This window comes from Bos javanicus, chromosome 3 (assembly GCF_032452875.1).
Source record: "Bos javanicus breed banteng chromosome 3, ARS-OSU_banteng_1.0, whole genome shotgun sequence".
Lineage (NCBI taxonomy): Eukaryota > Metazoa > Chordata > Mammalia > Artiodactyla > Bovidae > Bos > Bos javanicus.
The window spans coordinates 102,537,423-102,559,204 of NC_083870.1; the positions used below are offsets into that span (position 1 = coordinate 102,537,423).

The 21,782-nt window shown below is 40.1% G+C and overlaps 2 protein-coding genes across 12 annotated transcripts in view; both read right to left on the reverse strand.

Annotated features, from left to right (window-relative positions):
* The window catches only part of ST3GAL3 (ST3 beta-galactoside alpha-2,3-sialyltransferase 3), a 214,112-nt gene that overhangs the window by 180,955 nt on the left and 11,375 nt on the right, over window positions 1-21,782 (reverse strand). For 10 of the 11 annotated variants that reach the window (XM_061412201.1, XM_061412196.1, XM_061412200.1 and 7 more), the window contains exon 1: window positions 4,132-4,246. The exons of the other annotated variant lie outside the window; for it this stretch is intronic. In XM_061412201.1, coding sequence (XP_061268185.1) covers window positions 4,132-4,246 — 115 coding nt within the window. Of the gene's footprint in view, window positions 1-4,131; window positions 4,247-21,782 lie in introns of those variants that run through there. 11 annotated transcript variants of the gene reach the window in all.
* The window catches only part of KDM4A (lysine demethylase 4A), a 74,408-nt gene continuing 54,045 nt past the window's right edge, over window positions 1,420-21,782 (reverse strand). Inside the window, exons 22-23 of the transcript XR_009735474.1 lie at window positions 4,132-4,276; window positions 1,420-1,526 (exon numbers count right to left, since the gene is read on the reverse strand). The gene's annotated coding sequence lies outside the window, so the exon portion shown is untranslated. The remainder of the gene's footprint in view (window positions 1,527-4,131; window positions 4,277-21,782) is intronic.

Below are 21,782 nucleotides of genomic sequence, written 5' to 3' on the forward strand. Positions count from 1 at the left end.
AAAAAAGATGTGTTTTACAGCCCAGAACATGGTCTATCTTGAATGTTGCATGTGAACTTGAGAAGAAATGCATATCCTGTTGTTGCCAGGTGAAGTAGTCTATAGGCATCAATTATAGCCAATTGATTGATGGTGTGATTGAATTCAATTAGGTTCTTACATATTTCCTGCCTGCTGGATCTGTTCATTTTTGACAAAGTGGTATTGAAGTCTCCAACTATGATAGTATTCATCTACTACTCTTTGCAATTTTACTGATTTTTGCCTCACAGTTTGAGGCTCTATTAGGTGCATACACATTGAGAATTTTTATGCCTTGTCAGAGAACCAACCCCTTTATCATCATGTCGTGCCTTCTTTATCAGTGATAACTTTCCTTGTTTTGAAGCCTGCTTTGTCTGAAATTAACACATCTACTCCTACCTGTTTTGACTAGTGTTAGCACTGTATATTTTTCTCCATTTACTTTTAATTTATATGTGTCTTTATAATTAAAATGGGTTTCTTGCAGACAACAGGCAGTCGGGTCTTGTTTGTTTGGGCCAATCTCTGTCTTATAATTGGTGCATTTAGACCACTGATATTCAAAGTGACTACCAATATATTTGGAGTAATACCATATTCATTACAGTTTTCTATTTGCTGCCCTCATTTTTTGTTCTTATTTTTATCCTCTACTCTTTTTATGCTTTTTATGGTTTTAATCGAGCAATTTATGATTCTATTTTCTTTCCTTTCTTAGCATACAGGTTCTACTTTTTAAACTTTTTTTTAGTGGTTCTCTCCAGATGCGGTGGCAATGGTCTGCCCTGCGTGCTCTTCTCTCTTACAGAGCCAAGAGGAGTTGACTTTTCGTCTGTTCAGTGTTTCACTTGTTAGTCAGAGTGGCAACCTCCAAGCCCCTTAACATGCAGAACGGGAAACCTCAAGCTACAGAACTTCTAAAAACACATTGATAACTAGGACCAATCTCACACAGCAAACCTTTAGATTAAGCACCTGACCCAAGCCCTGGCAATCTGACTAAGCACTGGCCACATGCAGCTCTAAACTGCTCAAGAAAGAACAGTTTGCATCTTTCTATTAATACCACATGCCTTGGGATTAATTCTTAAAATTTCCTAGCAGGAAGGAATTCCATGCTCTAACATGGCATTTCACACAGACCTCTCTTTTAGAATATGACACATTATAGTAGTTGATTTATTTCTTTCTCATGTTATAGGCTGAGAGCATAAAGTCTACCTTCATCTTATATGCAGTTTACATAGAACAGTTTGGACCATAATAAGAACATATTGCTTACTGAATAAATCAGTTGATAATAAAAAACTCTTGACTCCCCTTCTTTCCCCCAACGTGATGGAATCCTAATATGTAACCTTGGTTAAGTCATAAATGAATAAAAATTAAGGAAAATAATGCCAAAGACATTTATTTTTCAAGCTTGGTAGTGCCCTCTAAGCTCCACAGATGAGAGACAAACTCTTGATCACTGAGTCTCTTTGAAGCCTCAGTTTCTACATCTGTAAAAGAGGATAATAATAATCAATGTAAACTATGAGGTTATGAATATAAAGCTCTCATTACGATACATACAGTAGACACTCAACAAATTATTATTTTCATTTCATTATTATTAGCAGCAGCATCAATACTGTCAAACCATCACTTACAATTCAGTACACAGTAGCCATTTGCTTTAGAAACTCCTTCAGCTTGACCTTGTTGACTGAGTAAAGGTTACAAGGTAAAAGATAACCCCTGAGTTGGTAAGACATTAGGGTTGATCACATTACTCCATCCTCTGATATTACAGCACAGAAACAACATGCTATAGTAAGGAGGTCTAAAAAACCCATTCGAGGTCAAATATCTGAAAGGCGTGAGAGAATAACAGAAAAGATGTGGATAGTGGGTAGTCAGCTAATAACTAACTCAAAGCAGATGGTAACTGTTAACAAACTATGGAACCTACACCACAAGAACAGCAACTGTCACCTCCAACCTAATAAACCCCTTGTCGCCTGGAGGACTTTCTTTCTCTTCTTATTTTCCTCCCCTTTTCTTTCTTCACCTCTATCCTGACACTCTATGATTTCTTCTCTGAGTCTCTCTGTTCTTTCTTTTTACCAATTGAAATACAGAATTAATTTATACTCTTAGTATTTACTATACTTTTCAGTAAAATAATGAAAATATGTTTAAAGAAAGAAAATCAGGACTCAATTCCAGTTCTAATAATTAGCTATGTAACTTGGGTAAATTAAACTAAACACTTTAGTTTGCTCAAATGGAAAATAGAGATAATAATAGCCTCTTCACATGGTTATAGTAAGAAGTAAATTAAATTTGTAAATTATCTAGCCTAAAACCTGACACACAATAGGTCTTCCATAAAGTTAATGTCCTTCTCAATTTCTCTAGAAAAAAATCATCTAATCCTTGGCTATGTCTTCCACAGTACCTCTTAACAGAGAAGGAAAGCCTCCCATTCCTTGTACATATTCCCATCATTTTTATGAATATAAATGAACCCAACCATTACAGATATGGACAATGCTGCTAACTACAGAATTTCACACTGCATTGATATAAACTCCGGAGAAGGCAATGGCACCCCATTCCAGTACTCTTGCCTGGAAAATCCCATGGACGGAGGAGCCTGGTAGGCTGCAGTCCATGGGGTCGCTAGGAGTCGGACACGACTGAGCGACTTCACTTTCACTTTTCACTTTCCTGCATTGGAGAAGGAAATGGCAACCCACTCCAGTGTTCTTGCCTGGAGAATCCCAGGGACAGGGGAGCCTGGTCGGCTGCTGTCTCTGGGGTCGCAGAGAGTCGGACACGACTGAAGCAACTTAGCAGAAGCAGATATAAACTCTCCTTACTCTGGGTCCTCTCCTTGATCTTAAAGATAAGTTGGAACAGAAAAATTTAAATAGAAACACAAAGTAAGTAATGATAATTATAAACTATGCATTTAAGGGGCACTTAAACATTACTCATAAAACAATAATATGAAAAGTATAACACTATGCTTTTAAAACTGGCTTAAAGCTGCTTCAGTACTTTGGACCTTGTGAGAAAATTATGAACAACCTCACAGGAACAGTTCCCACATTAAGGAGTCAATACAGTAGCAGGCCAATTGCCAGCTGCCTCTTCCAACTCATTCTAACTCAGTTAACCTCTGAGCTAGAGACTGACTCTACTCTCAAGTGAATTCCACACTGGTATCCAATAAGTGTTTGTAAAAATAGAACTATTCTAGAGAAAAGACATTAGGAATCAGAACAGACTACCCAAACTTTACTGCAGCCAGTTCAGACAGCCATGAAACAAAAGAACCAAAAGGAAAACCACGTGTGGCCACCATGTGGCACTTGAAAGACAGCCAAGAAGGCACTGTTCAGAGGCTGGTGCGGCTCAGTGCAATTCTTCAACTGCAAACCCCAAACCACAATGCAGGCGACACTGAGTGAACCAGAAGCAAGCTGGTGTTGGGGAGGCGGGTCAGAAAGCCATACAGAAAAAAGTATAACCCATGAAATGACTGCCACGGGAGAAAGGGCTAGGAGCTACTGGGTAGGGGGAAAAGCCATTATTCTATTCAGGTACAAGTTCAGTACCAACAAGGGCTAAAAAGATGAAATAGACAAAAGTTCTTTAGGGAAAATAAAACAAAGAGAGTGTTAAATTAAAAGCTGAAAATCCAAGGAAAGGGTAAAGATGCATGCTTTAAGGGCATTAGAAAACCAACTTCAACAGCAAGCCCCAAGATGATAACTGGCAAATGGGAGTGGTAGTAAAGTATAATAATTTGAAAGAACAACATTGGAGTACCAGAAGTACTGGTATGGTTTGGAATTTTATTGAAGATAAAACAGCACATTTTCCTTAAGTTCATAAAAAGATTTGCCATGGCATGCAGTTTTTATAAAACATCAAAGTTCTCACCCTAGAGCAACAAAAGTGGTGGATGGTTTCTGAGCCTAAGTTCCAGGAAGCTCAGTTTACTCTCAGTGCTCATCTCTGAAGAATCTGAGAGCATTGCAGCCACGGGAAAGCCCCATAACTGATCCACAGCAGGCTTTTTCTGAGGGTAGGCTAGAGTGCGACCATACTTACTGGAGTCCTCCCACTGGAGTAAATGTAGCTTCCATGCAGAATAATACAAAAATCCCAGTACCAGAAAAAGGCAGAGGGCTAGCAGCAGATTGCGAACAAATATCAACAGTCCCATCTTCACATGATCTACAATTTCCTACATGACCTAAAAAAAAAAACACAACAACAAAGAAAAACAATTTAGGTCTTAACTGATAAAGCAATCATCTTACTGATATACTCTACCTTAGAATAAGTATTTATAGGACAATTTCCAAATGAAAAACAACCTGGAATTATCACTGATTGATGACGTGGCATCCTCCGACCTGCTCAAGCCTGGCTCAAAGGACAGCTTCACCATCACTCAGCATCCAAGCCAGCTGTCACCCTCGTGTCTCTCCTCTCGCTCACTCCTAACACCAAATCAGTGACCAAACTGGCAATTCCAACCTCGCAAGTAAATCTCAAATCATACCTGCTTCCCACCGTTGCCCACCTAAGCCCTGACACCACCATATTCCCACAACACAAGTTGCCCTGCCTCCAAATCTGCGTCTCCCTAATCCATTTTCCACACAACACAAAGGGCAGTCTATTAATAACACAAAATTTAACCCTACTTCCTGGCGTAAACCCCTTTGCGCTAGTGTTCTACTGCTGCTCTAGCAAATTACCACAAACTCAGCAGCCTGAAGCCACTCAAATTTATTATCTCAGAGCTCTAAAAGCGGCAAGTCCAGGTGCAGCATGGCTCAGCAGGGCCCTCTGCATAGGCTATCCCAAGACCAAAACCAGAGGCTCGGGAGGGCTGCATTCCTTTCTGCAGACTCTGGGGATGAACACGCTTCCAAGCTGCTCCAGGCTAAATTCGGTTCCTTACAGCTGTAGGGCCTCACTACCTTGCTGGTTATCAGACAGTCTGCTTTAGTTTTCCTCTTCAGATTTTCCATGTGGTACCCTTCAGTCACGGTGGGTTAGGTTCCTCTTGCACTGATCTCTCCAACTTCCCCTTTAACCACATCTTGCTTCTGTTTCCAGGCAGAGGAACCTCCTTGCTTTTCAGGTTCATGTGATTAGACAGGGCCCACGTGAATAATCTAGGGCAACCTCCCTATTTAAAGTCTGAAGCTTTAATTTCATGTGCAAAGACCCGTCTGCCATGTAAAGTAACATATGTACAGATTTCAGGGATTAGTGTGCGGACAGCTTTGGTTGTTTTTCCTCATTGTTGTTGTTTTGGGTTTTGATTGTTTTTTTCTTACAGTGCTATGTGGCTTGTGGTATCTTAGTTCCCCAACCAGGGATCAAACCTGGACCCCTTGCAGTGGAAGTGAGGAGTCCTAAACACTGGACTGCCAGTAAATTCCCACGTGTGGACATCTTGGAGGGACCATTCTCCTTAACACACCCTTCATTAAATTCTCAGTTCCGGTAAGACAAAGTAATTGCTCCTCAGGAGTCTAGCAGCTTCTGACTGCACCCCTATTTACTCTCCAACCACCCCTTGCTCCTCCCAACCTCACTTGTGCCCTATGCTCTAGCCCCTCTTCTTTCTATTCATTGAACAGTTCTTGTTGTTACTCTCCTCAAGGTCTGTCTGGAATTTATTCTCTACCACCCTGCTATTTCACCTGCTGCACATTCTTTGATACTTACCTTAAATGTAACCTCAGTCAAGATGACTTCCTAGGATCACTCTTCCCTACCCCTACTAAGATATCTAAGACATGAAATAATCTATGAGAAATATTATAAATATTATATCCTATATATAAACATTATACATGAAGTGGTAAAAAGTTAGCATCTTCAGACTATATAATCATCCACCTAAAAAAGCCAAGAGACTCAACTGAAAAACCGTTAGAACTAATAGAAAATTGAATAAAATAGGTGATTATATGATTTACTTACAAAATCCAACAGCTTCTTAAAAACTATACCAGCAATAATCAATTTAAAAAATGTAAGGGGAGAAAATTCCACTCATGATATGGCAACAAAATCTACAAAATACCTAAAAATAAACTTCAGAAGAAATGAACAAGATTTTCACCAAAGGACATAAAAGATCCAAATAAATAAACAGACAGGTTTCCAAGTGACAAAATTCAAAAATGGAAACATGTCAGTTCTCCTGAAATGTCAGTTCTCTATAAATTTAGTCTAAAGCCAGTCAAAATCCATGTTTTTGTTTGTGTTTTTTTTAACTTAGATCTAACAATCTGAGGGCTTCCCAGGTGGCACATTGGTAAAAGAATCCACTTGCCAACAGAGGAGATGCAAGAGACTCGGGTCCAATCCCAGGGTTGAAAAGATCCCCTGGAGGAGGAAACCCTCCAGTACTCTTGCCTGGAGAATCCCATGGATGGAGGAGCCTGGCGGGCTACAGTCCATGGGGTTGCCAAGAGTCGGACACGACTGAGCAACTGAGCACACACTCACACCAAGTTAATCTGAAGAGTTCATACCCAAGAAGAGTGAAGAAACTTTTTGATGAAATGAAGATTTGCCTTACCATATTAAAACCAACTCAAAGCTATAATTATTAAGCTGGATGGGTACTGGCACAAGAAAAGACAAATAGATCAATGGAACAGAGCAGAGTCTAGAAATGAGCTGTCTCAATAAAGAGACACATACAGACATGGATACATACACACATATATAACTGAATTTATCCATACATTTGAATTTACAATAGGCATGTAAGGTTTTTAAAAAGATACGAAGGATACATAGCTAACTGTTGATGTAGTTACCTCTAAGAAATAGTATAGGACAATGAAAAGTACTTTTCCCTTCATACACTTTGAAATAAATTTGTTATAGGTCACAAGTATTGCCTCTATAATTTTGAAAATTTAAAAAATCAGACATATGGGACTTCCCTGGTGATCCAGTGGTTAAGACTTCGCCTTCCAATGCAGGCGGAGCAGGTTCAATCCCTGGTAGGTGAGCTAAGATCCCACATGCCTTTCAACCAAAAAAGAAAACTTAAAAAAACAGAAGGAATACTGCAACAAATTCTATAAAGACTTTAAGAAAATTAAAAAATAAAAGTCAAACATAAACAAATGGGACCTAATCAAACTTATAAGCTTTGGCATAGCAAAGGAAACCATAAACAAAACAAAACGACAACCTACAGACTGGGAGAAAATACTTGCAAACAATGTGACTGACAAAGGCTTACTTTCCAAAACACACAAACAGCTCATATAACTCAGTAATGAAAAAAAAAAGTGAATAAACAAACCAATTAAAAATGGGCAGAAGACTTAAATAGACAGTTCTCCAAAGAATACATCAGATCAGATCAGATCAGTCGCTCAGTCGTGTCCGACTCTCTGCGACCCCACGAATCGCAGCACGCCAGGCCTCCCTGTCCATCACCAACTCCCAGAGTTCACTCAGACTCATGTCCATCGAGTCAGTGATGCCATCCAACCATCTCATCCTCTGTCGTCCCCTTCTCCTCTTGCCTCCAATCCCTCCCAGCATCAGAGTCTTTTCCAATGAGTCAACTCTTCGCATGAGGTGGCCAAAGTACTGGAGTTTCGGCTTCAGCATCATTCCTTCCACAGAAATCCCACATACCTATAGTCAATAGGCACATGAAAAGATGATCAACACTGCTGACTATCAGAGGCATACAAATCAAAATGTCATTGAGGTAACAACTCACATTGGTCAGGATGGCCATCATGAAAAAAATCTACAAATAACAAATGCTGGAGAGGGTGTGGAGAAAAGGGAACCCTCCAACACTGGTAGTAGGAAATTTAAGTTCGTATAGCCACTACAGAAAACAGTCGGAAGGTTCCTCAAAAAAATAAAAATCGAGTTGTCATATTTTCTAGTGATAGCACTCGTGGGCATATAACTGGAGAAAACTCTTAATTCAAAGATACATGCACCCTGATGTTCATAACAGCACTTTTCACAATGTCCGCTGACAGATGAATGGACAAAGAAGAGGTGGTGTCTATATACACAATGGAGGACTACTGAGCCATAAAAAGAATGAAGTAATGTCATCCGCAACCAGATGGACGGACCTAGAGATGATCAAACTAAGAAAGAGAAAGACAAACACCATGACATCATTACATGTGGAGTCTAAAGTGCATGACACAAATGAACTTATGTGCAAAACAGAAACAGGTTCTCAGACAGAATACAAAGTCATGGTTACGCAAGGGGAAGGGGCGGGGAAGGACAAACCGGGGCTTTGGGATGAACAAGTACAGGCTACTATATATAAAATAGATAAATGTCCTACTATATATAGCCCAGGGAACTCTATTCAGTACCCTAATAAACCATAATGGAAATGAATATGTAAAATAACATATGTATACATACACATATATTACTTTACTGTACATCAGAAACTAATATTATAAATCAACTACACTTCAACTAAAAAAAAAAAAAACAAAAAAACAAATTCAGTTCAGTTCAGTTGCTCAGTCATGTCTGACTCTTTGCAACCCCATGGACTGCAGCACACCAGGCCTCCCTGTCTATCACCAACTCCCAGAGTTTACTCAAACTCATGTCCATTGAGTCAGTGATGCCATCCAACCATCTCATCCTCTGTCGTCCCCTTCTCCTCCTGCCTTCAATCTTTCCCAGCATCAGGGTCTTTTCAAATGAGTCAGTTCTTCGCATCAGGTGGCCAAAGTATTGGAGTTTCAGCTTCAACATCAGTCCTTCCAATGAATATTCAGGACTGACTTCCTTTAGGACGGACTGGTTAGATCTCCTTGCTGTCCAAGGGACTCTCAAGAGTCTTCTTCAACACCACAGTTCAAAAACATCAATTCTTCAGTGCTCAGCTTTCTTTATAGTCCAACTCTCACATCCATACATGACTACTGGAAAAACCAAAGCTTTGACGAGAGGGACCTTTGTTGGCAAAGCAACGTCTCTGCTTTTTAATATGCTGTCTAGGTTGGTCATGTCTTCCTTGGTGGCTTACATAGTAAAGCACCTGCCTGCAATGCAGGAGACCTGGGTTCAATCCCTGGGTTGGGAAAATCCCCTGGAGAAGGAAATGGCAACCCACTCTAGTACTCTTGCCTGGAAAACCCCATGGATGAAGGAGCCTGGTAGGCTACAGTCCATGGGGTTGCAAAGAGTCAGACATGACTGAGCAACTTCACACAAGGTTGGTCACAACCTTTCTTCCAAGAAGCAAGCGTCTTTTAATTTCATGGCTGCAGTCACCATCTGCACTAATTTTGGAGCCCCAAAAATAAAGTCTGTCACTGTTTCCATTGTTTCCCCATCTATCTGCCATGAAGTGATGGGACCAGATGCCATGATCTTAGTTTTCTGAATGTTGAGCTTTAAGCCAACTTTTTCACTCTCCTCTTTCACTTTCATCAAAAGGCTCTTTATTTCCTCTTCACTTTCTGCCATAAAGGTGGTGTCATCTGTATATCTGAGGTTATTGGTATTTCTCCCAGCAATCTTGATTCCAGCTTGTGCTTCCTCCAGCCCAGCGTTTCTCATGATGTACTCTGCATAGAAGTTAAACAAGCAGGGTGACAATATACAGCCTTGACGTACTCCTTTCCTTATTTGGAACCAGTCTATTGTTCCATGTCCAGTTCTAACTGTTGCTTCCTGACCTGCGTACAGATTTCTCAGGAGGCAGGTCAGGTGGTCTGGTATTCCCATCTCTTTCAGAATTTTCCAGTTTGTTGTGATCCACATAGTCAAAGGCTTTGGCATAGTCAATAAAGCAGAAGTAGATGTTTTTCTGGAACTCTCTTGCCTTTTTGATGATCTAACGGATGGTGGCAATTTGACCTCTGGATCCTCTGCCTTTTCTAAATCCAGCTTGAACATCTGGAAATTCATAGTTCATGTACTGTTGAAGCCTGGTTTGGAGAATTTTGAGCATCACTTTGCCAGCATATGAGATGAGTGCAATTGTGCGGTAGTTTGAACATTCTTTGGCATTGCCTTTGGGACTGGAATGAAAACTGACCTTTTCCAGTCCTGTGGCCACTGCTGAGTTTTCCAAATTTGCTGGCATATTGAGTGCAGCACTTTCACAGCATCATCTTTTAGGATTTGAAATCGCTCAACTGGAATTCCATCACCTCCACTAGCTTTGTTTGTAGTGATGCTTGCTAAGGCCCACTTGACTTCGCATTCCAGGATATCTGGCTCTAGGTGAGTAATCACACCATCGTGATTACAATACATTATAAAAATATAAATTGGTATACTCTTTGAGGAGCAATGTGGAAGTACAGGTATCCCCTGTTTTTTGACAGTTCAATTTACACCACTTTGCTTCCATGAAACCTATGTCATTATCTGTTTTTACTAAATGAAAGAAATTTAGAGATCTTCACTTTTATGAAGAGATGCAAACAGCTTTCAGTATCTTTTGCACCTAGCAGTTGTAGAGGCAGCAAGCACCCAGAGCAGTGAGCGTGGCACCGCCAACTTCCTTTCCCAGTAACTATACTCAGCGTCTCCGCAACAAGCCAACATGGCTTTGAAATCTTTTTATGAGCATCTGAACTTCATCTTGATTTATTTTGTGCAACTCTTAGCAAGATGTGTCCTAAGGTTTCAGAAAGGCCTAAGAGAACTTGTAAGAGTGTCATGCTCGGCATAAAAATGAACATAATTAAGCATTTAAACTGTAGTGAACCAAATAAAGATGCATTTGCACTGAACTTGCCTGTGTCCACCATTCAAACTGTTTACACTCTGAAAGAATACTGAATGCTGAAAAAGTTACGATTGGTTCTGCTAGTAGAGAAAGTGTTCTCTTTCAATTGGCATCCAGTAACGTTACGACAAATTGGAAAGTCTACTGCTTGAGTGGATTGATGCATGTACAAAGCATGTTCCTTCATTAACTTATCTTATATTTAAGGAGATATCAGTCTTTTCAAAAAGATGAAACAGAAAGCTCTGGATGGGGAATTCCCTGGTCGTCCAGACGTTAAAACTCTCATGACCAATAGCCTGGGTTCAATCCCTGGTCAGAGAACTTTTAGTTTTAACGCCACAAGCCATACAGTGCAGCCAAAAAAAAAAAAAAAAGAATTAGAAAGAAAGAAAGGAAGCACTAGACAATGGTGATGATAGTGTTACAAGAGTAAAATTTAAAGGCACCTATGGATGGTTGCATTGGTTTCTGAGGTGAGGGCAGCTTCATAGCTTAAAGGTTACTTGTAAGAGTGCTTTGGCTGATACTGGAGCTGCTGAAAAGCTCCCAGAAGAACAGAAAAAAGTAATTACAGAAAGTGGCTATTCACATAAGCATTTGATTACAGCAAAATTGTAATTTACTGGGGAAAAAAATACTGAGCAAGACGTTTATTTCAAGAGAAGAAAAGCAAGCTGAGGGACACAAGGCGTCAAAGGAGAGGTTTACCCTAGTGCCTACTATTGACACCACTGGTGATGGCTGTCCTAAGGCCTCAACTAATGTACCACTCAGGAAATCTGAGGGCGTTCAAGGCATTGGTAAGAATACACTTCCCATTATGTTTCATTCACATCCAAGTAGTTGGAATATCCAAGTGATTTTTTTTCTGAGTACATGACTGGGTATGTTAGTCCTTCTGATGAAAAATACTGCTGAGAAAATAACCTCGATAACAGGTGTCTCGTGATTATGGATAATTGTGCTGCTCTCCACCTGGTATTACCAGGTATAGCAGTAGCATTCATGGTGTGTTCCTACCACCAAATATGACACTGTTGCTGCAACTGTGTGACTAAGGCCTTGGAGCCACAATTGAGGCTTACTATATGCAAAAAGCGTGATGCATCTTATTATGTGCCACTGAAAGAGAAGAAAACTCCAAAGCATCTTTATGAGAGATTGGAAAGACTAAAATATAAAGTGGGCAATTGCTAGATTCAGATATAGAGACTAAACAAGTGGTTACCAGTGGGGAAAGGGAAGCAGGGAGGGGCCGTACAGGGATAGGGGAAACAAAAGGTTATTATGGGATTATATGAAACCTTGTGTGCGAAACTTTGGAAAACCGAAAAGCGCTACAGAATTTAAAGAATATTTCATTCAATAAAAAATACAAATAAGCAAAACACAAATTAATTAATTAAATTGGCAACTGCTAACCGTGGAGATACTTTCAACAGGCTAAAAGTCTTACTGAGAAATGGCATTTGGAAGAAACTGTGTCCTGAAGTAATAAGCAATTTTAGGGTTTCAAATCAACAATAAGTGTGGCAACAATGACTACAGCTAAGGAGGCTGGGTTTGCAGAAGCTGATGAAGACGTTGAAGTGTTTTGGCATTCTACGACCAAGAACTGACAAACAGCTGCTGCAACTGCAAGGGTAAAGGATATTGACGGAAACCGCCCCAAAGTGAAGTCATCCACAAACTGAAATGTAAAGCACTCACAGAGATTTTTCACTATGACTGAGTGTGGCAATGACTGCAGAAAAGTATGACTTTAATTTTGAAAGGACATGCAAATTTAGGGCAGGTGTGCAGGATGCTTTGAGTGCCTATAAAGAACAGTGTGATAGAAAAGTGTGTTAGGCTAAGCAATCAAGTACACTGTCCTATTCAAGCCTGTCACAGCAGCCTGAGCAGACAACGGAACTCAGCCTTGGACATCAAGGCAGACAGCCATAGAAGATGTAGATATAAGTGACCTGCTTGATCTGTTGGATTCAGATTATAATGAGAAGTTGATAAATGACCCGCTTCCCCTTTCTCCTACACCATAGTCTGTACCTCTGAACCTCGCACCACCCCAACCTCTGACAATTCAGCCTAACACACCATCACCACCGCCTCTTAACCTTGCTCTCTTCCTGATTCTGGTGAGTGAAACAATACCATAAATACATTATTTCTATCTTATACAGGCTGTGTATTTATCAAGTCATTTCTGCTTTCACTATATATTAGTGTTAGGAGGAGAAGGGGACGACAGAGGATGAGGTGGCTGGATGGCATCACTGACTCGATGGATGTGAGTCTGAGTGAACTCCGGGAGTTGGTGAGGGACAGGGAGGCCTGGCGTGCTGCGATTCATAGGATCGCAAAGAGTCGGACACGACTGAGTGACTGATCTGATCTGATCTGATGTAGTGTTATTTTAGGTTTTAAGTGTTATTTGGTATGCTTTGGTAAGTTATTTTTTTGGGTCTGGGAACACTCAAAAAGTTCTCCATATAAATTAACATAATTGTTTCTTTGCTTTCTAGCACTTCAGCTTATGAAAAGTTTCATAGGAATGCTGTACTTTCAGGTGACAAGGGAAACCTATAGCTATTGAAATTTACAATATTCATACACCTTGACTCACCATTTCTATGACTTTTTTCTAAAGCAACACTTCAACAAATATTTTAAAAGACACGTGCATGGATATTTATCAGCAACAATGATTATAAGAGCAAAATACCTGAAACAACTCAAATGTCGATCAATAGGGAACCAGACAAATACATTACGATACAACTACACAATGCTATCAATATCACTGCTCCCACTGAGGTCACCACAGGAGGTAGACAGCAAAGGAGTTAACCAAAGGAAGTTAGTGACAAGATTTCCTGCAGCTGTCAACATCTTCTATGGCTGTCTGCCTTGATGTCCAAGGTGGAGGTTCAGTGTCTGCTCTGGCTGATGTGACAGGCTCGAACAGGACAGTGTATTTGATTGCTTAGCCTCACACATTTTTCTGAGGCATGTCCTGACATAGAAAAATAGCTAGAGTATACTGCTTAAGTGAAAAACAAGTCTTGTAGAATAGTATGTATGTCAATGTATATATGGCCCCATACTGGTGGTAATAAGGACAACAGTAATATTTAAAATTAAGGTTAACAAAAAAAAAAATAAAGTTAAGAAGGAAGCACACGGATGTAAGAATACACACCAAGCTGCTGACAATACTTATCTCCCAAAAGTGGGTATGGAGAGGGTATTTTTCATAATATATTCATATATTTAATTTCTGTACTCATGCAAGTAATAAATGTACAAAGTTTCCAAAGTGAAATAGAAATTGGAGACTCGTATTTTCAGTAGCACAAAGGATATGTACTGTGTCCAATCCTCCCACAAAAACAATGAAAACTTTAAGATATAAGAAGCCTGCCTACAAAAAGCAGGTGGTTCTTGGAAAGATTCTTCTTTCCTATTAAAAGGGGACTGAAGTGGCTGATCCCAGCCCTTCCCCATTCCTTCTGTCCTGAATGCAGATGTGACAACTGAACTGCCACAGCCAGTGACTTCAACCGAAGGCTCTGGAAGACACACGACCAATAGATTTACAATCTGTTCAACAGATATGACAGTGAGAATGGTGAACTAATCACCTATTTAATTTCTGACTTTTCCATTAAGGAAAAAGATCTACAAATAAAGAGGCAGAACAGTCTAAGGAGCAAACAGATTTCCAGAAGTAGATGACATTCAAAGCAGCAAGTAAGAGTGTAAAATAAGCCAAAACAAGGAGGAGCACAATATCCTGATATTCTGAAAGAGATGACATTTCAAACTCACTGCCAGGACAAAAGTTTGACAAGATATTCTAGTGGTGAGGCTGTGGGGAGAATCCTCATACGTTACTGGTGATGGGAGGGATTTGGCAATATCTAACAAAATCACACAGGCTTCAACACTTTAACCAAATATTCTCACTTCTAAGAAACTATCCCAAAGATACACTGACAAAAACACAAAAAGACTTATGCACTGGCTGATTGCAGCACTCTGTAATATAAGAGAAAAAGTTCTCCAGTACACCTTCAAAAACTATCGTGTATTGACAAAACGTAGGATTATGCAGCCATAAACAGGAATGTGCTCTCTCTGTCTCTTTCTTTCTGAACAGTTTAATCTAAATGCCATTCGGCTTTAGGGGCCAGGCAAGGTAGGCACATATATCTGAAGTGAAGACAGAAGGGGCATCAGGCCATCATGAGAAGTCTGGGAGTGACAGAAGGTGACAGAAGTCTGAGAGAAGACAGGCAGTGACATGGGACTGACCAAACAAATTAAATACACTGAGACTAAGAGGAGCCAAATTCTCAATGATGGAGACGTCAGTCGCAAATGTGCAAAAAGACTGTTGTTCAGTCGCTCAGTCGCATCCGACTCTTTGCGACCCCATGGACTGCAGCACGCCAGGCTTCCCTGTCCTTTACCATCTCCCAGAGCTTGCTCAAACTCATGTCAATCGAGTTGGTGATGCCATCCAACCATCTCATCCTCTGTTGTCCCCTTCTCCTCCTGCCTTCAATTTTTCCCAGCATCAGGTTTTTTTCTAATGAGTCAGCTCTTCGCGTCAGATGGCCAAAGTATTGGAGTTTCAGCTTCAGCATCAATTCTTCCAATGAATATTCAGGATTGATTTCCTTTAGGATTGACTGCTTTGATCTCCTTACAGTCCAATGGACTCTCAAGAGTCTTCTCCAATAGCACAGTTCAAAAGCATCAATTCTTAGGTGCTCAGCCTTTTTTATGGTCCAACTCTCACATCCACACATGACTAGTGGAAAAACTATAGCTTTGACTATACGGACCTTTGTCAGCAAAGCAGTGTCTCCGCTTTTTTAATACGCTGTGTAGGTTTGTCAAGACTTCTCTTCCAAGGAGCAAGTAGGAAAAGATAAACTAGAATGCATCTTTTGGGATGTACTGGAATTGAAGGTATCAGTGTGAAGTGAAGGTTTTCAATATATACACATACAAAAACATAAAAATAACTACAGATGTGGACTGTGTGTGTGCTTTTGTGTGTGTACATGCATGGAAGTCCTAGCTCTGATCACTGAAAGGGCCCAGCAGCAGTCATATCCCAATAGCAATGAGCACATCTAGCACCAAGATCTTGGTTTTTAAATACCATTCTCCACTATGTGATAGGAACTAGGGATCCTTAGAAGAATGGCTGAACTCAGGGCTGAAGCAGAGAGGGCACAAGATAAGCCTGACGGTAGGAAAGTACTCAAAGACAGACATGTCAAAAGGATAAAGCAGTCGGTTTGAGGGGCTCCTAATGGCCAGATCTGTGGCAATTTAGACTGATAATAACAGATTATGACCCATTAAATAAGAATTTAGTAAGTGAGGAGAGGAGAAAGCTCTTCCTTAGAGTGGAAAGAATGTAGAATAATGTAATTAGAAAATTATTTAGCAATCATTTTAGGAATAACTCAGCTAAGAAACATCAAAGGATGCTAAAATTAATAAGTAATACTTTGAGAAATGGGACATCTTAAAGTATCTCCCCAAAAGAAACTTATTAATTACAGAGAGGAAAAGAGTAATTTTAAAATGCAGAAATCTGATAGGCACCACAATAAACTAGTTGAAAGATATATGGGGGTTCCTTGTTATATGCTTGCAACTTATTTGTAAGTCTGAGATGATTTCAAAATTAAAAGTCAAAAAAGAAAAAAAAAATTAAACCAATGTGCATATAAATGTTCAAGTAAATATCAAGAGATTATGCAGCCAATTAAAATACTGTTCATGAAAAAAATTTTAATGACAGAGAAATGCTTCTGAAATCATATTGAAGGAAAAAAGATACAAATATCATATCCTCAACTATTAAAAAGAAAAAAATTGGAATAAAAAGAAAACTAACAGATCCATGCAGAGAATCTGGTTTTTTCTGACTGTGGGAGCACACCTGGCCTCCCTGCATAGCCACAGAAAGCTGCAGGTTAAGAGCCGCAAATGCTCACAGCCAGCTCTCTTCAGCAGGCAGAGGGCGTGCAGCAGTTGGGCTCATCCCCTCCTCAGGCCTTCGTCTTAGCTCCAAGAAGGAAATGTCTCTCTTCTGTTCAAAGCTCAATGCAACAAGCACCAAGTGCCAGGGATTACTACAAGCCATGGAGGATACTAGACAGTCAAATTTAGACCCTGCCCTGGAGGAGTTTGACTTCTCACTCCCCATTTGCTCTTTCACCCACCACATCTGATCTGGCTTCTGCTCCCGCCTGTTGCTCAATAAGTTTACCACTGACCACTTAACTGCCAAAGCCACTGGACACCACAGGTCTCCCATCACTTGGCCTTTCTAAAGCATCTGAGACTGAGAGAGAGTACAGGGTGGTGTAAGAGCTCTTTCTCACCGTCTTGTCTTTAGCAACACCAACTCCTCTTTTAAGACTCTGTTCAAGTCTCATTTCCTTCAAAAAGTTTTCCTTAAACACTGCCCAACACTATGGCAATCTATGCTCTGGTAACACCCCATGCTTACCTCTGTCCGAGCACTTGTAAAATATCTTGTCTAAGGAATTAGCATATAATTTGAAAGCGGAATCTGTAACTTAGGTCTATGAATCACCCACAGTTAACAACACAGCACCTAGTACACAGCCCATTCAAGAAGTGTTTGTCTAAAGATCAAATAAATGAATATATTCTAACTATATTCCAACTCCAGATACAATATAATTTGCTCACATTACAAAAATATATACTAAAGACACAATCTGTGTGTGTGTGTGTGTGTGTGTGTGTGTGTGTAGAGAGAGAGAGATGGAGGTAGGGAGAGGGAGGAAGAGAGAGAGCATGAGCAATTTTAACCATAGAGAGAAGCTTGAGGTGTTGTATGTCTGAGTTTTTCTTATATTTTCATTCCACAGAGAAGGAAATGGCAGCCCACTCCAGTATTCTTGCCTGGAGAATCCCAAGGACAGAGGAGCCTGCCAGGCTACAGTCCATGGCGTCACAAGAGTCGGATACGACTGAGCAACTAACACACAGATACACCCAAGACAATCTCATTCCACTTCATTTACCATCCTTATGCTGACTGTCCCAAACTTGATATATTCCATCCAGATAGAAGACAGTTCCATCTCCATTTATTGAACTTTCGTTTTGGCGGGGGGGGGGGGGGGGGGTTCAGCCACACTGTCCAGCTTGTGGGATCTTAGTTTCCCAACCAGGGACTGAACCTTGGCCCCGGAAGTGAAAGCCCAGAATCCTAACCACTAAGCCACAGGGAATTTCCTCTATTTAACTTTTGTATCATCATCTAGATGTTTCGCAGATGTCTCAGACTTCCCCAGTAAACCCCCTTTCTCCAGTGTGTTCACTATTTCAATAAAAGGCAACACCTTCACAGAGGCGTCTGTCAAAAACCTGGAAATCAACCTTGACACTATCCTCCTTCTCACTCTTACCCTCCACATATAATCAATCATCAAGCCCTATGAATTTTACCTCTTAAATACTTCTTGAATCCATCCATCCCTCTATCTTCACTGCCACCACTATCTTTCAAGTCACTATAATCTTTTGCTTGGACGATTACCACAGTCTCCTAATAAACCTCCCATCTCCATTATTTCATATGTGATAAATGTGATACATTACACTTTATAAATTTAAGGTATATAGCATGTTACTTTGATACATTTATATATTGTAATATGATTGCCATTTAAACAATACATGCCATATTACATTATAGCACAATATTATTGTCTGTATTCATTAGCTCTCTATGGGTTTACTACTTGCTAAGTCTGTACCCTAAACCAGCATCAGTCTTATCCCACAATCCTTCATCCTCCGGTAACCTCCACTTATGCTCTAACTTCTCACAGGTTTGCTTTTCAGACTCCACATTTAAGTGATGCTGTGTAGTACTTGTCCTTCCGACTTATCTCATTTAGCATAACGTGCTCAAGATCCATCCATGTTGTCACAAACGGCAGGATAGCCCCCTTTCTCGTGGCCAAAGAATATTCCATTGAATGTATGTATCACATCTTTTTTTAATCCATTTATCTATAGATGGGCATTTGTGTTATTTCAATATCATGGCTATTGAGAATAATGCTGTGATAAACAGGTGTGTACATATAATGCATCAAGATTCTGTTTTCATTTCCTTTGGGTACTCCCATATCCATTCTTGATCCTCTTCATTTTCCACATAGCAGCCAACGTGAATATTATTTCATTCCCAGGTTTAAACTTCTTAGCTTTCCCACTGTCTTTAGGGTAAAGTTCCAAAGCCCTTAACAGGGCCTGTAAGACTGGTGAATCTGGCCCCTGCCCACCTCTCCTCCCATCTCTCTTGTCATCTCTTACGACCTCACCTCTAAGAATCTGCAACAGGGAACATCTCTCAGTGTTTTGAACTTGCCATGCTGTCTCCTAATGGCAGGCTAAAGCCTCCTTGACCCTACCACTTCATCTAGCCAACTCCCACTCAGTCTTTGGAAGCCTTACCACACTGTAAGTTGGGTCTCCCTGTTAGAAATTCCCACAGCACATATATATCCCTATCCATTACATAGTGAGCTTATAATCACAAGTATTTACTTATCATGAGTAATGTGCTTAAAGTATATATTCTGGCTAATCCAGAAAGTGAACATGTCTATTTTATTCACCATTGCATTCCTGGTAGGTATTCAAAACCTACGTGCTCACTGACCAAATGTTCAATCACATATAGTCTGCTCAAAAAAAGGTACAAAAGGTATATAAATCTAGGTTATTTTAATTAACCATAAAAATTATATAAAAATTTGAACTCACTGAAACAAAATACATCAAAGTCTTGTCATTTGTAAAACATCCTACAATGTGGTTATTTTCTAATCTATACCTGGAACAATTTTTACTCTGAAATGTTAGAATTTTGCTGACCTTCAAGTATCAGGCATGATGAATATGAACTCAATTATTACAAAATTACATGGAGCAAAAACTACAAAGTATTTCCTGAACATATCTCCTGTGAATAATTTTGAGGCAAGCTAATTAGAAGTTATTACATACTATTTATTATCTGGGCTTCCCTGGTGACTCAGACGGTAAAGAATCCACTTGTACTGCAGGAGACCTAGGTTCAATCCCTGGGTTGGGAAGATCCTCTGGAGAAGGGGATGGCAACCCACTCCAGTATTCTTGGAGAATACCTGAAGAATCCCCGTAAACAGAGGAGCCTGGTGGGCTACAATCCATGGGGTCAAAGAGTCAGACACGACTGAGTGATTATGCACATTTATTACCTAGCTTCCTGAACAAGTTACTAAAAAAGTCATCAGTTTTTTAAATGGTTTTGCTGAATGCATACCTCCTTTTCAGACTATGCATGGCTAAGCAGATTTAAGTAGTTAATTAATGTGCAATACATTATAGAAGAATATTGCAGAATTGTAGATTTTCTAATTGCAAGTCAATGCAAGGGATAAACTAATATTGCTAATATTCATATAGTACCTACTGTGGACTAGCCAGAGTTCTAAAAGTTTTATATGATTTAACTCACTGCATCTTCTTAACAATCCTACAAGATTATCATTCTCATTATATAGAGAACAAACAGGCACAGAGAGAGAAAATTCTCTAAGATCACAGAGCCAGTAAGTGGCGGAGTGAGGATTCAAATTCAAATGATCTGCCTTTAATCATGTAACTCTTCACTTGAAGAGGCTATATGGGGGCAACAGAACAAAAATGAAATAGAACCAGTACAGAATCTAAATGAGAGTGGAAGAAAGGAAGGGGGAGAGTCAAGGGGAAGTGTAGTAAATGAAGACCACACAACAGAATAAAACTATGTCACAGGACGGTTACAGATTACAGATGATTAACAAAAGTTCTCCAAGCACTGCCCACTCCCAAAAGGTTCTATAAAACAAGACCAAAGAGCCAAGATTAAAGGGAGAGCCTTACGGAAAGTACAGTAAAACACCATTTTTAAAATAAAATTAGCACTCAAGTGCCAAAAGTGAAGAAAGAAAAATACCACCACAAAAGCCTCAATGAAAGGGAACAATTAAGAACTGCTAAAAACACAGTAAGAGTCATGAAGGCCCTGGTGGATAAAAAATGAGTAAAAGAAAATGAAAAATAAAAAACTTAAAAATATTACCAAAATGAACCCAAACCCAAATCCAAAAACACAACAGCTGCCACAGGAGATCCAGTATAGGTATACCTGGTGTCTGAAAAGGGAACCAAGCATATAGAACAACAACAAAGGAAGATACACAAAAATGATATTAGAGAGAGCTGGGCTGACACAAAGATAGAGTCCTAGCTTCTCCAAGCCACAACAGCCAAGGTGGCAAGGAAAACCTGAAGATCTCCAAAGGGAATTAAAATGCTAAGAGTATGCTGAGGTTCTGATCACCCACTGTGTGAATTACAGACTTATTGCCTCTTAGCTCCAAATTCAATCTTTCTGCTTGCTCTGTGAAAATGGACCTGGGCCCTTAAAGTATTTTCCTCTTGCCAGCTGACATGATGTCAAGCTTTGTGGAGGCTGCAGGAAAGCCATGGTTTCTGGGTTCCAGTATTCCTCTTGGTAGGCTCCTGCAACATACAGAACTTTTCCAGTGGACAGCAGTCAACAGGGAGCAACAGCAGCCAACAGCTTCTCTCAGCACTTCTCTTGAGCAGTGTAAGAGAACTAACAGAGTGCCTGGTGAGACACCTCTCTGTAAACAGCATTCCCCAGTCCCTGAGAGGCAGATTTCTGGGAAACCCCACCCTGCAGCATCATAGACACCCATCTGTAATCCAGTGATTCATGAGGGTGTCCACTACACCAAAGTCTGAATCTCAGCCTGCAGTGGGTGTGCAGCAGGTTGGAGAGCTCAGCCCGGTGGTGGTGGCTGCTCCTTAGACCTGTTTATTATATTCTTTAGCG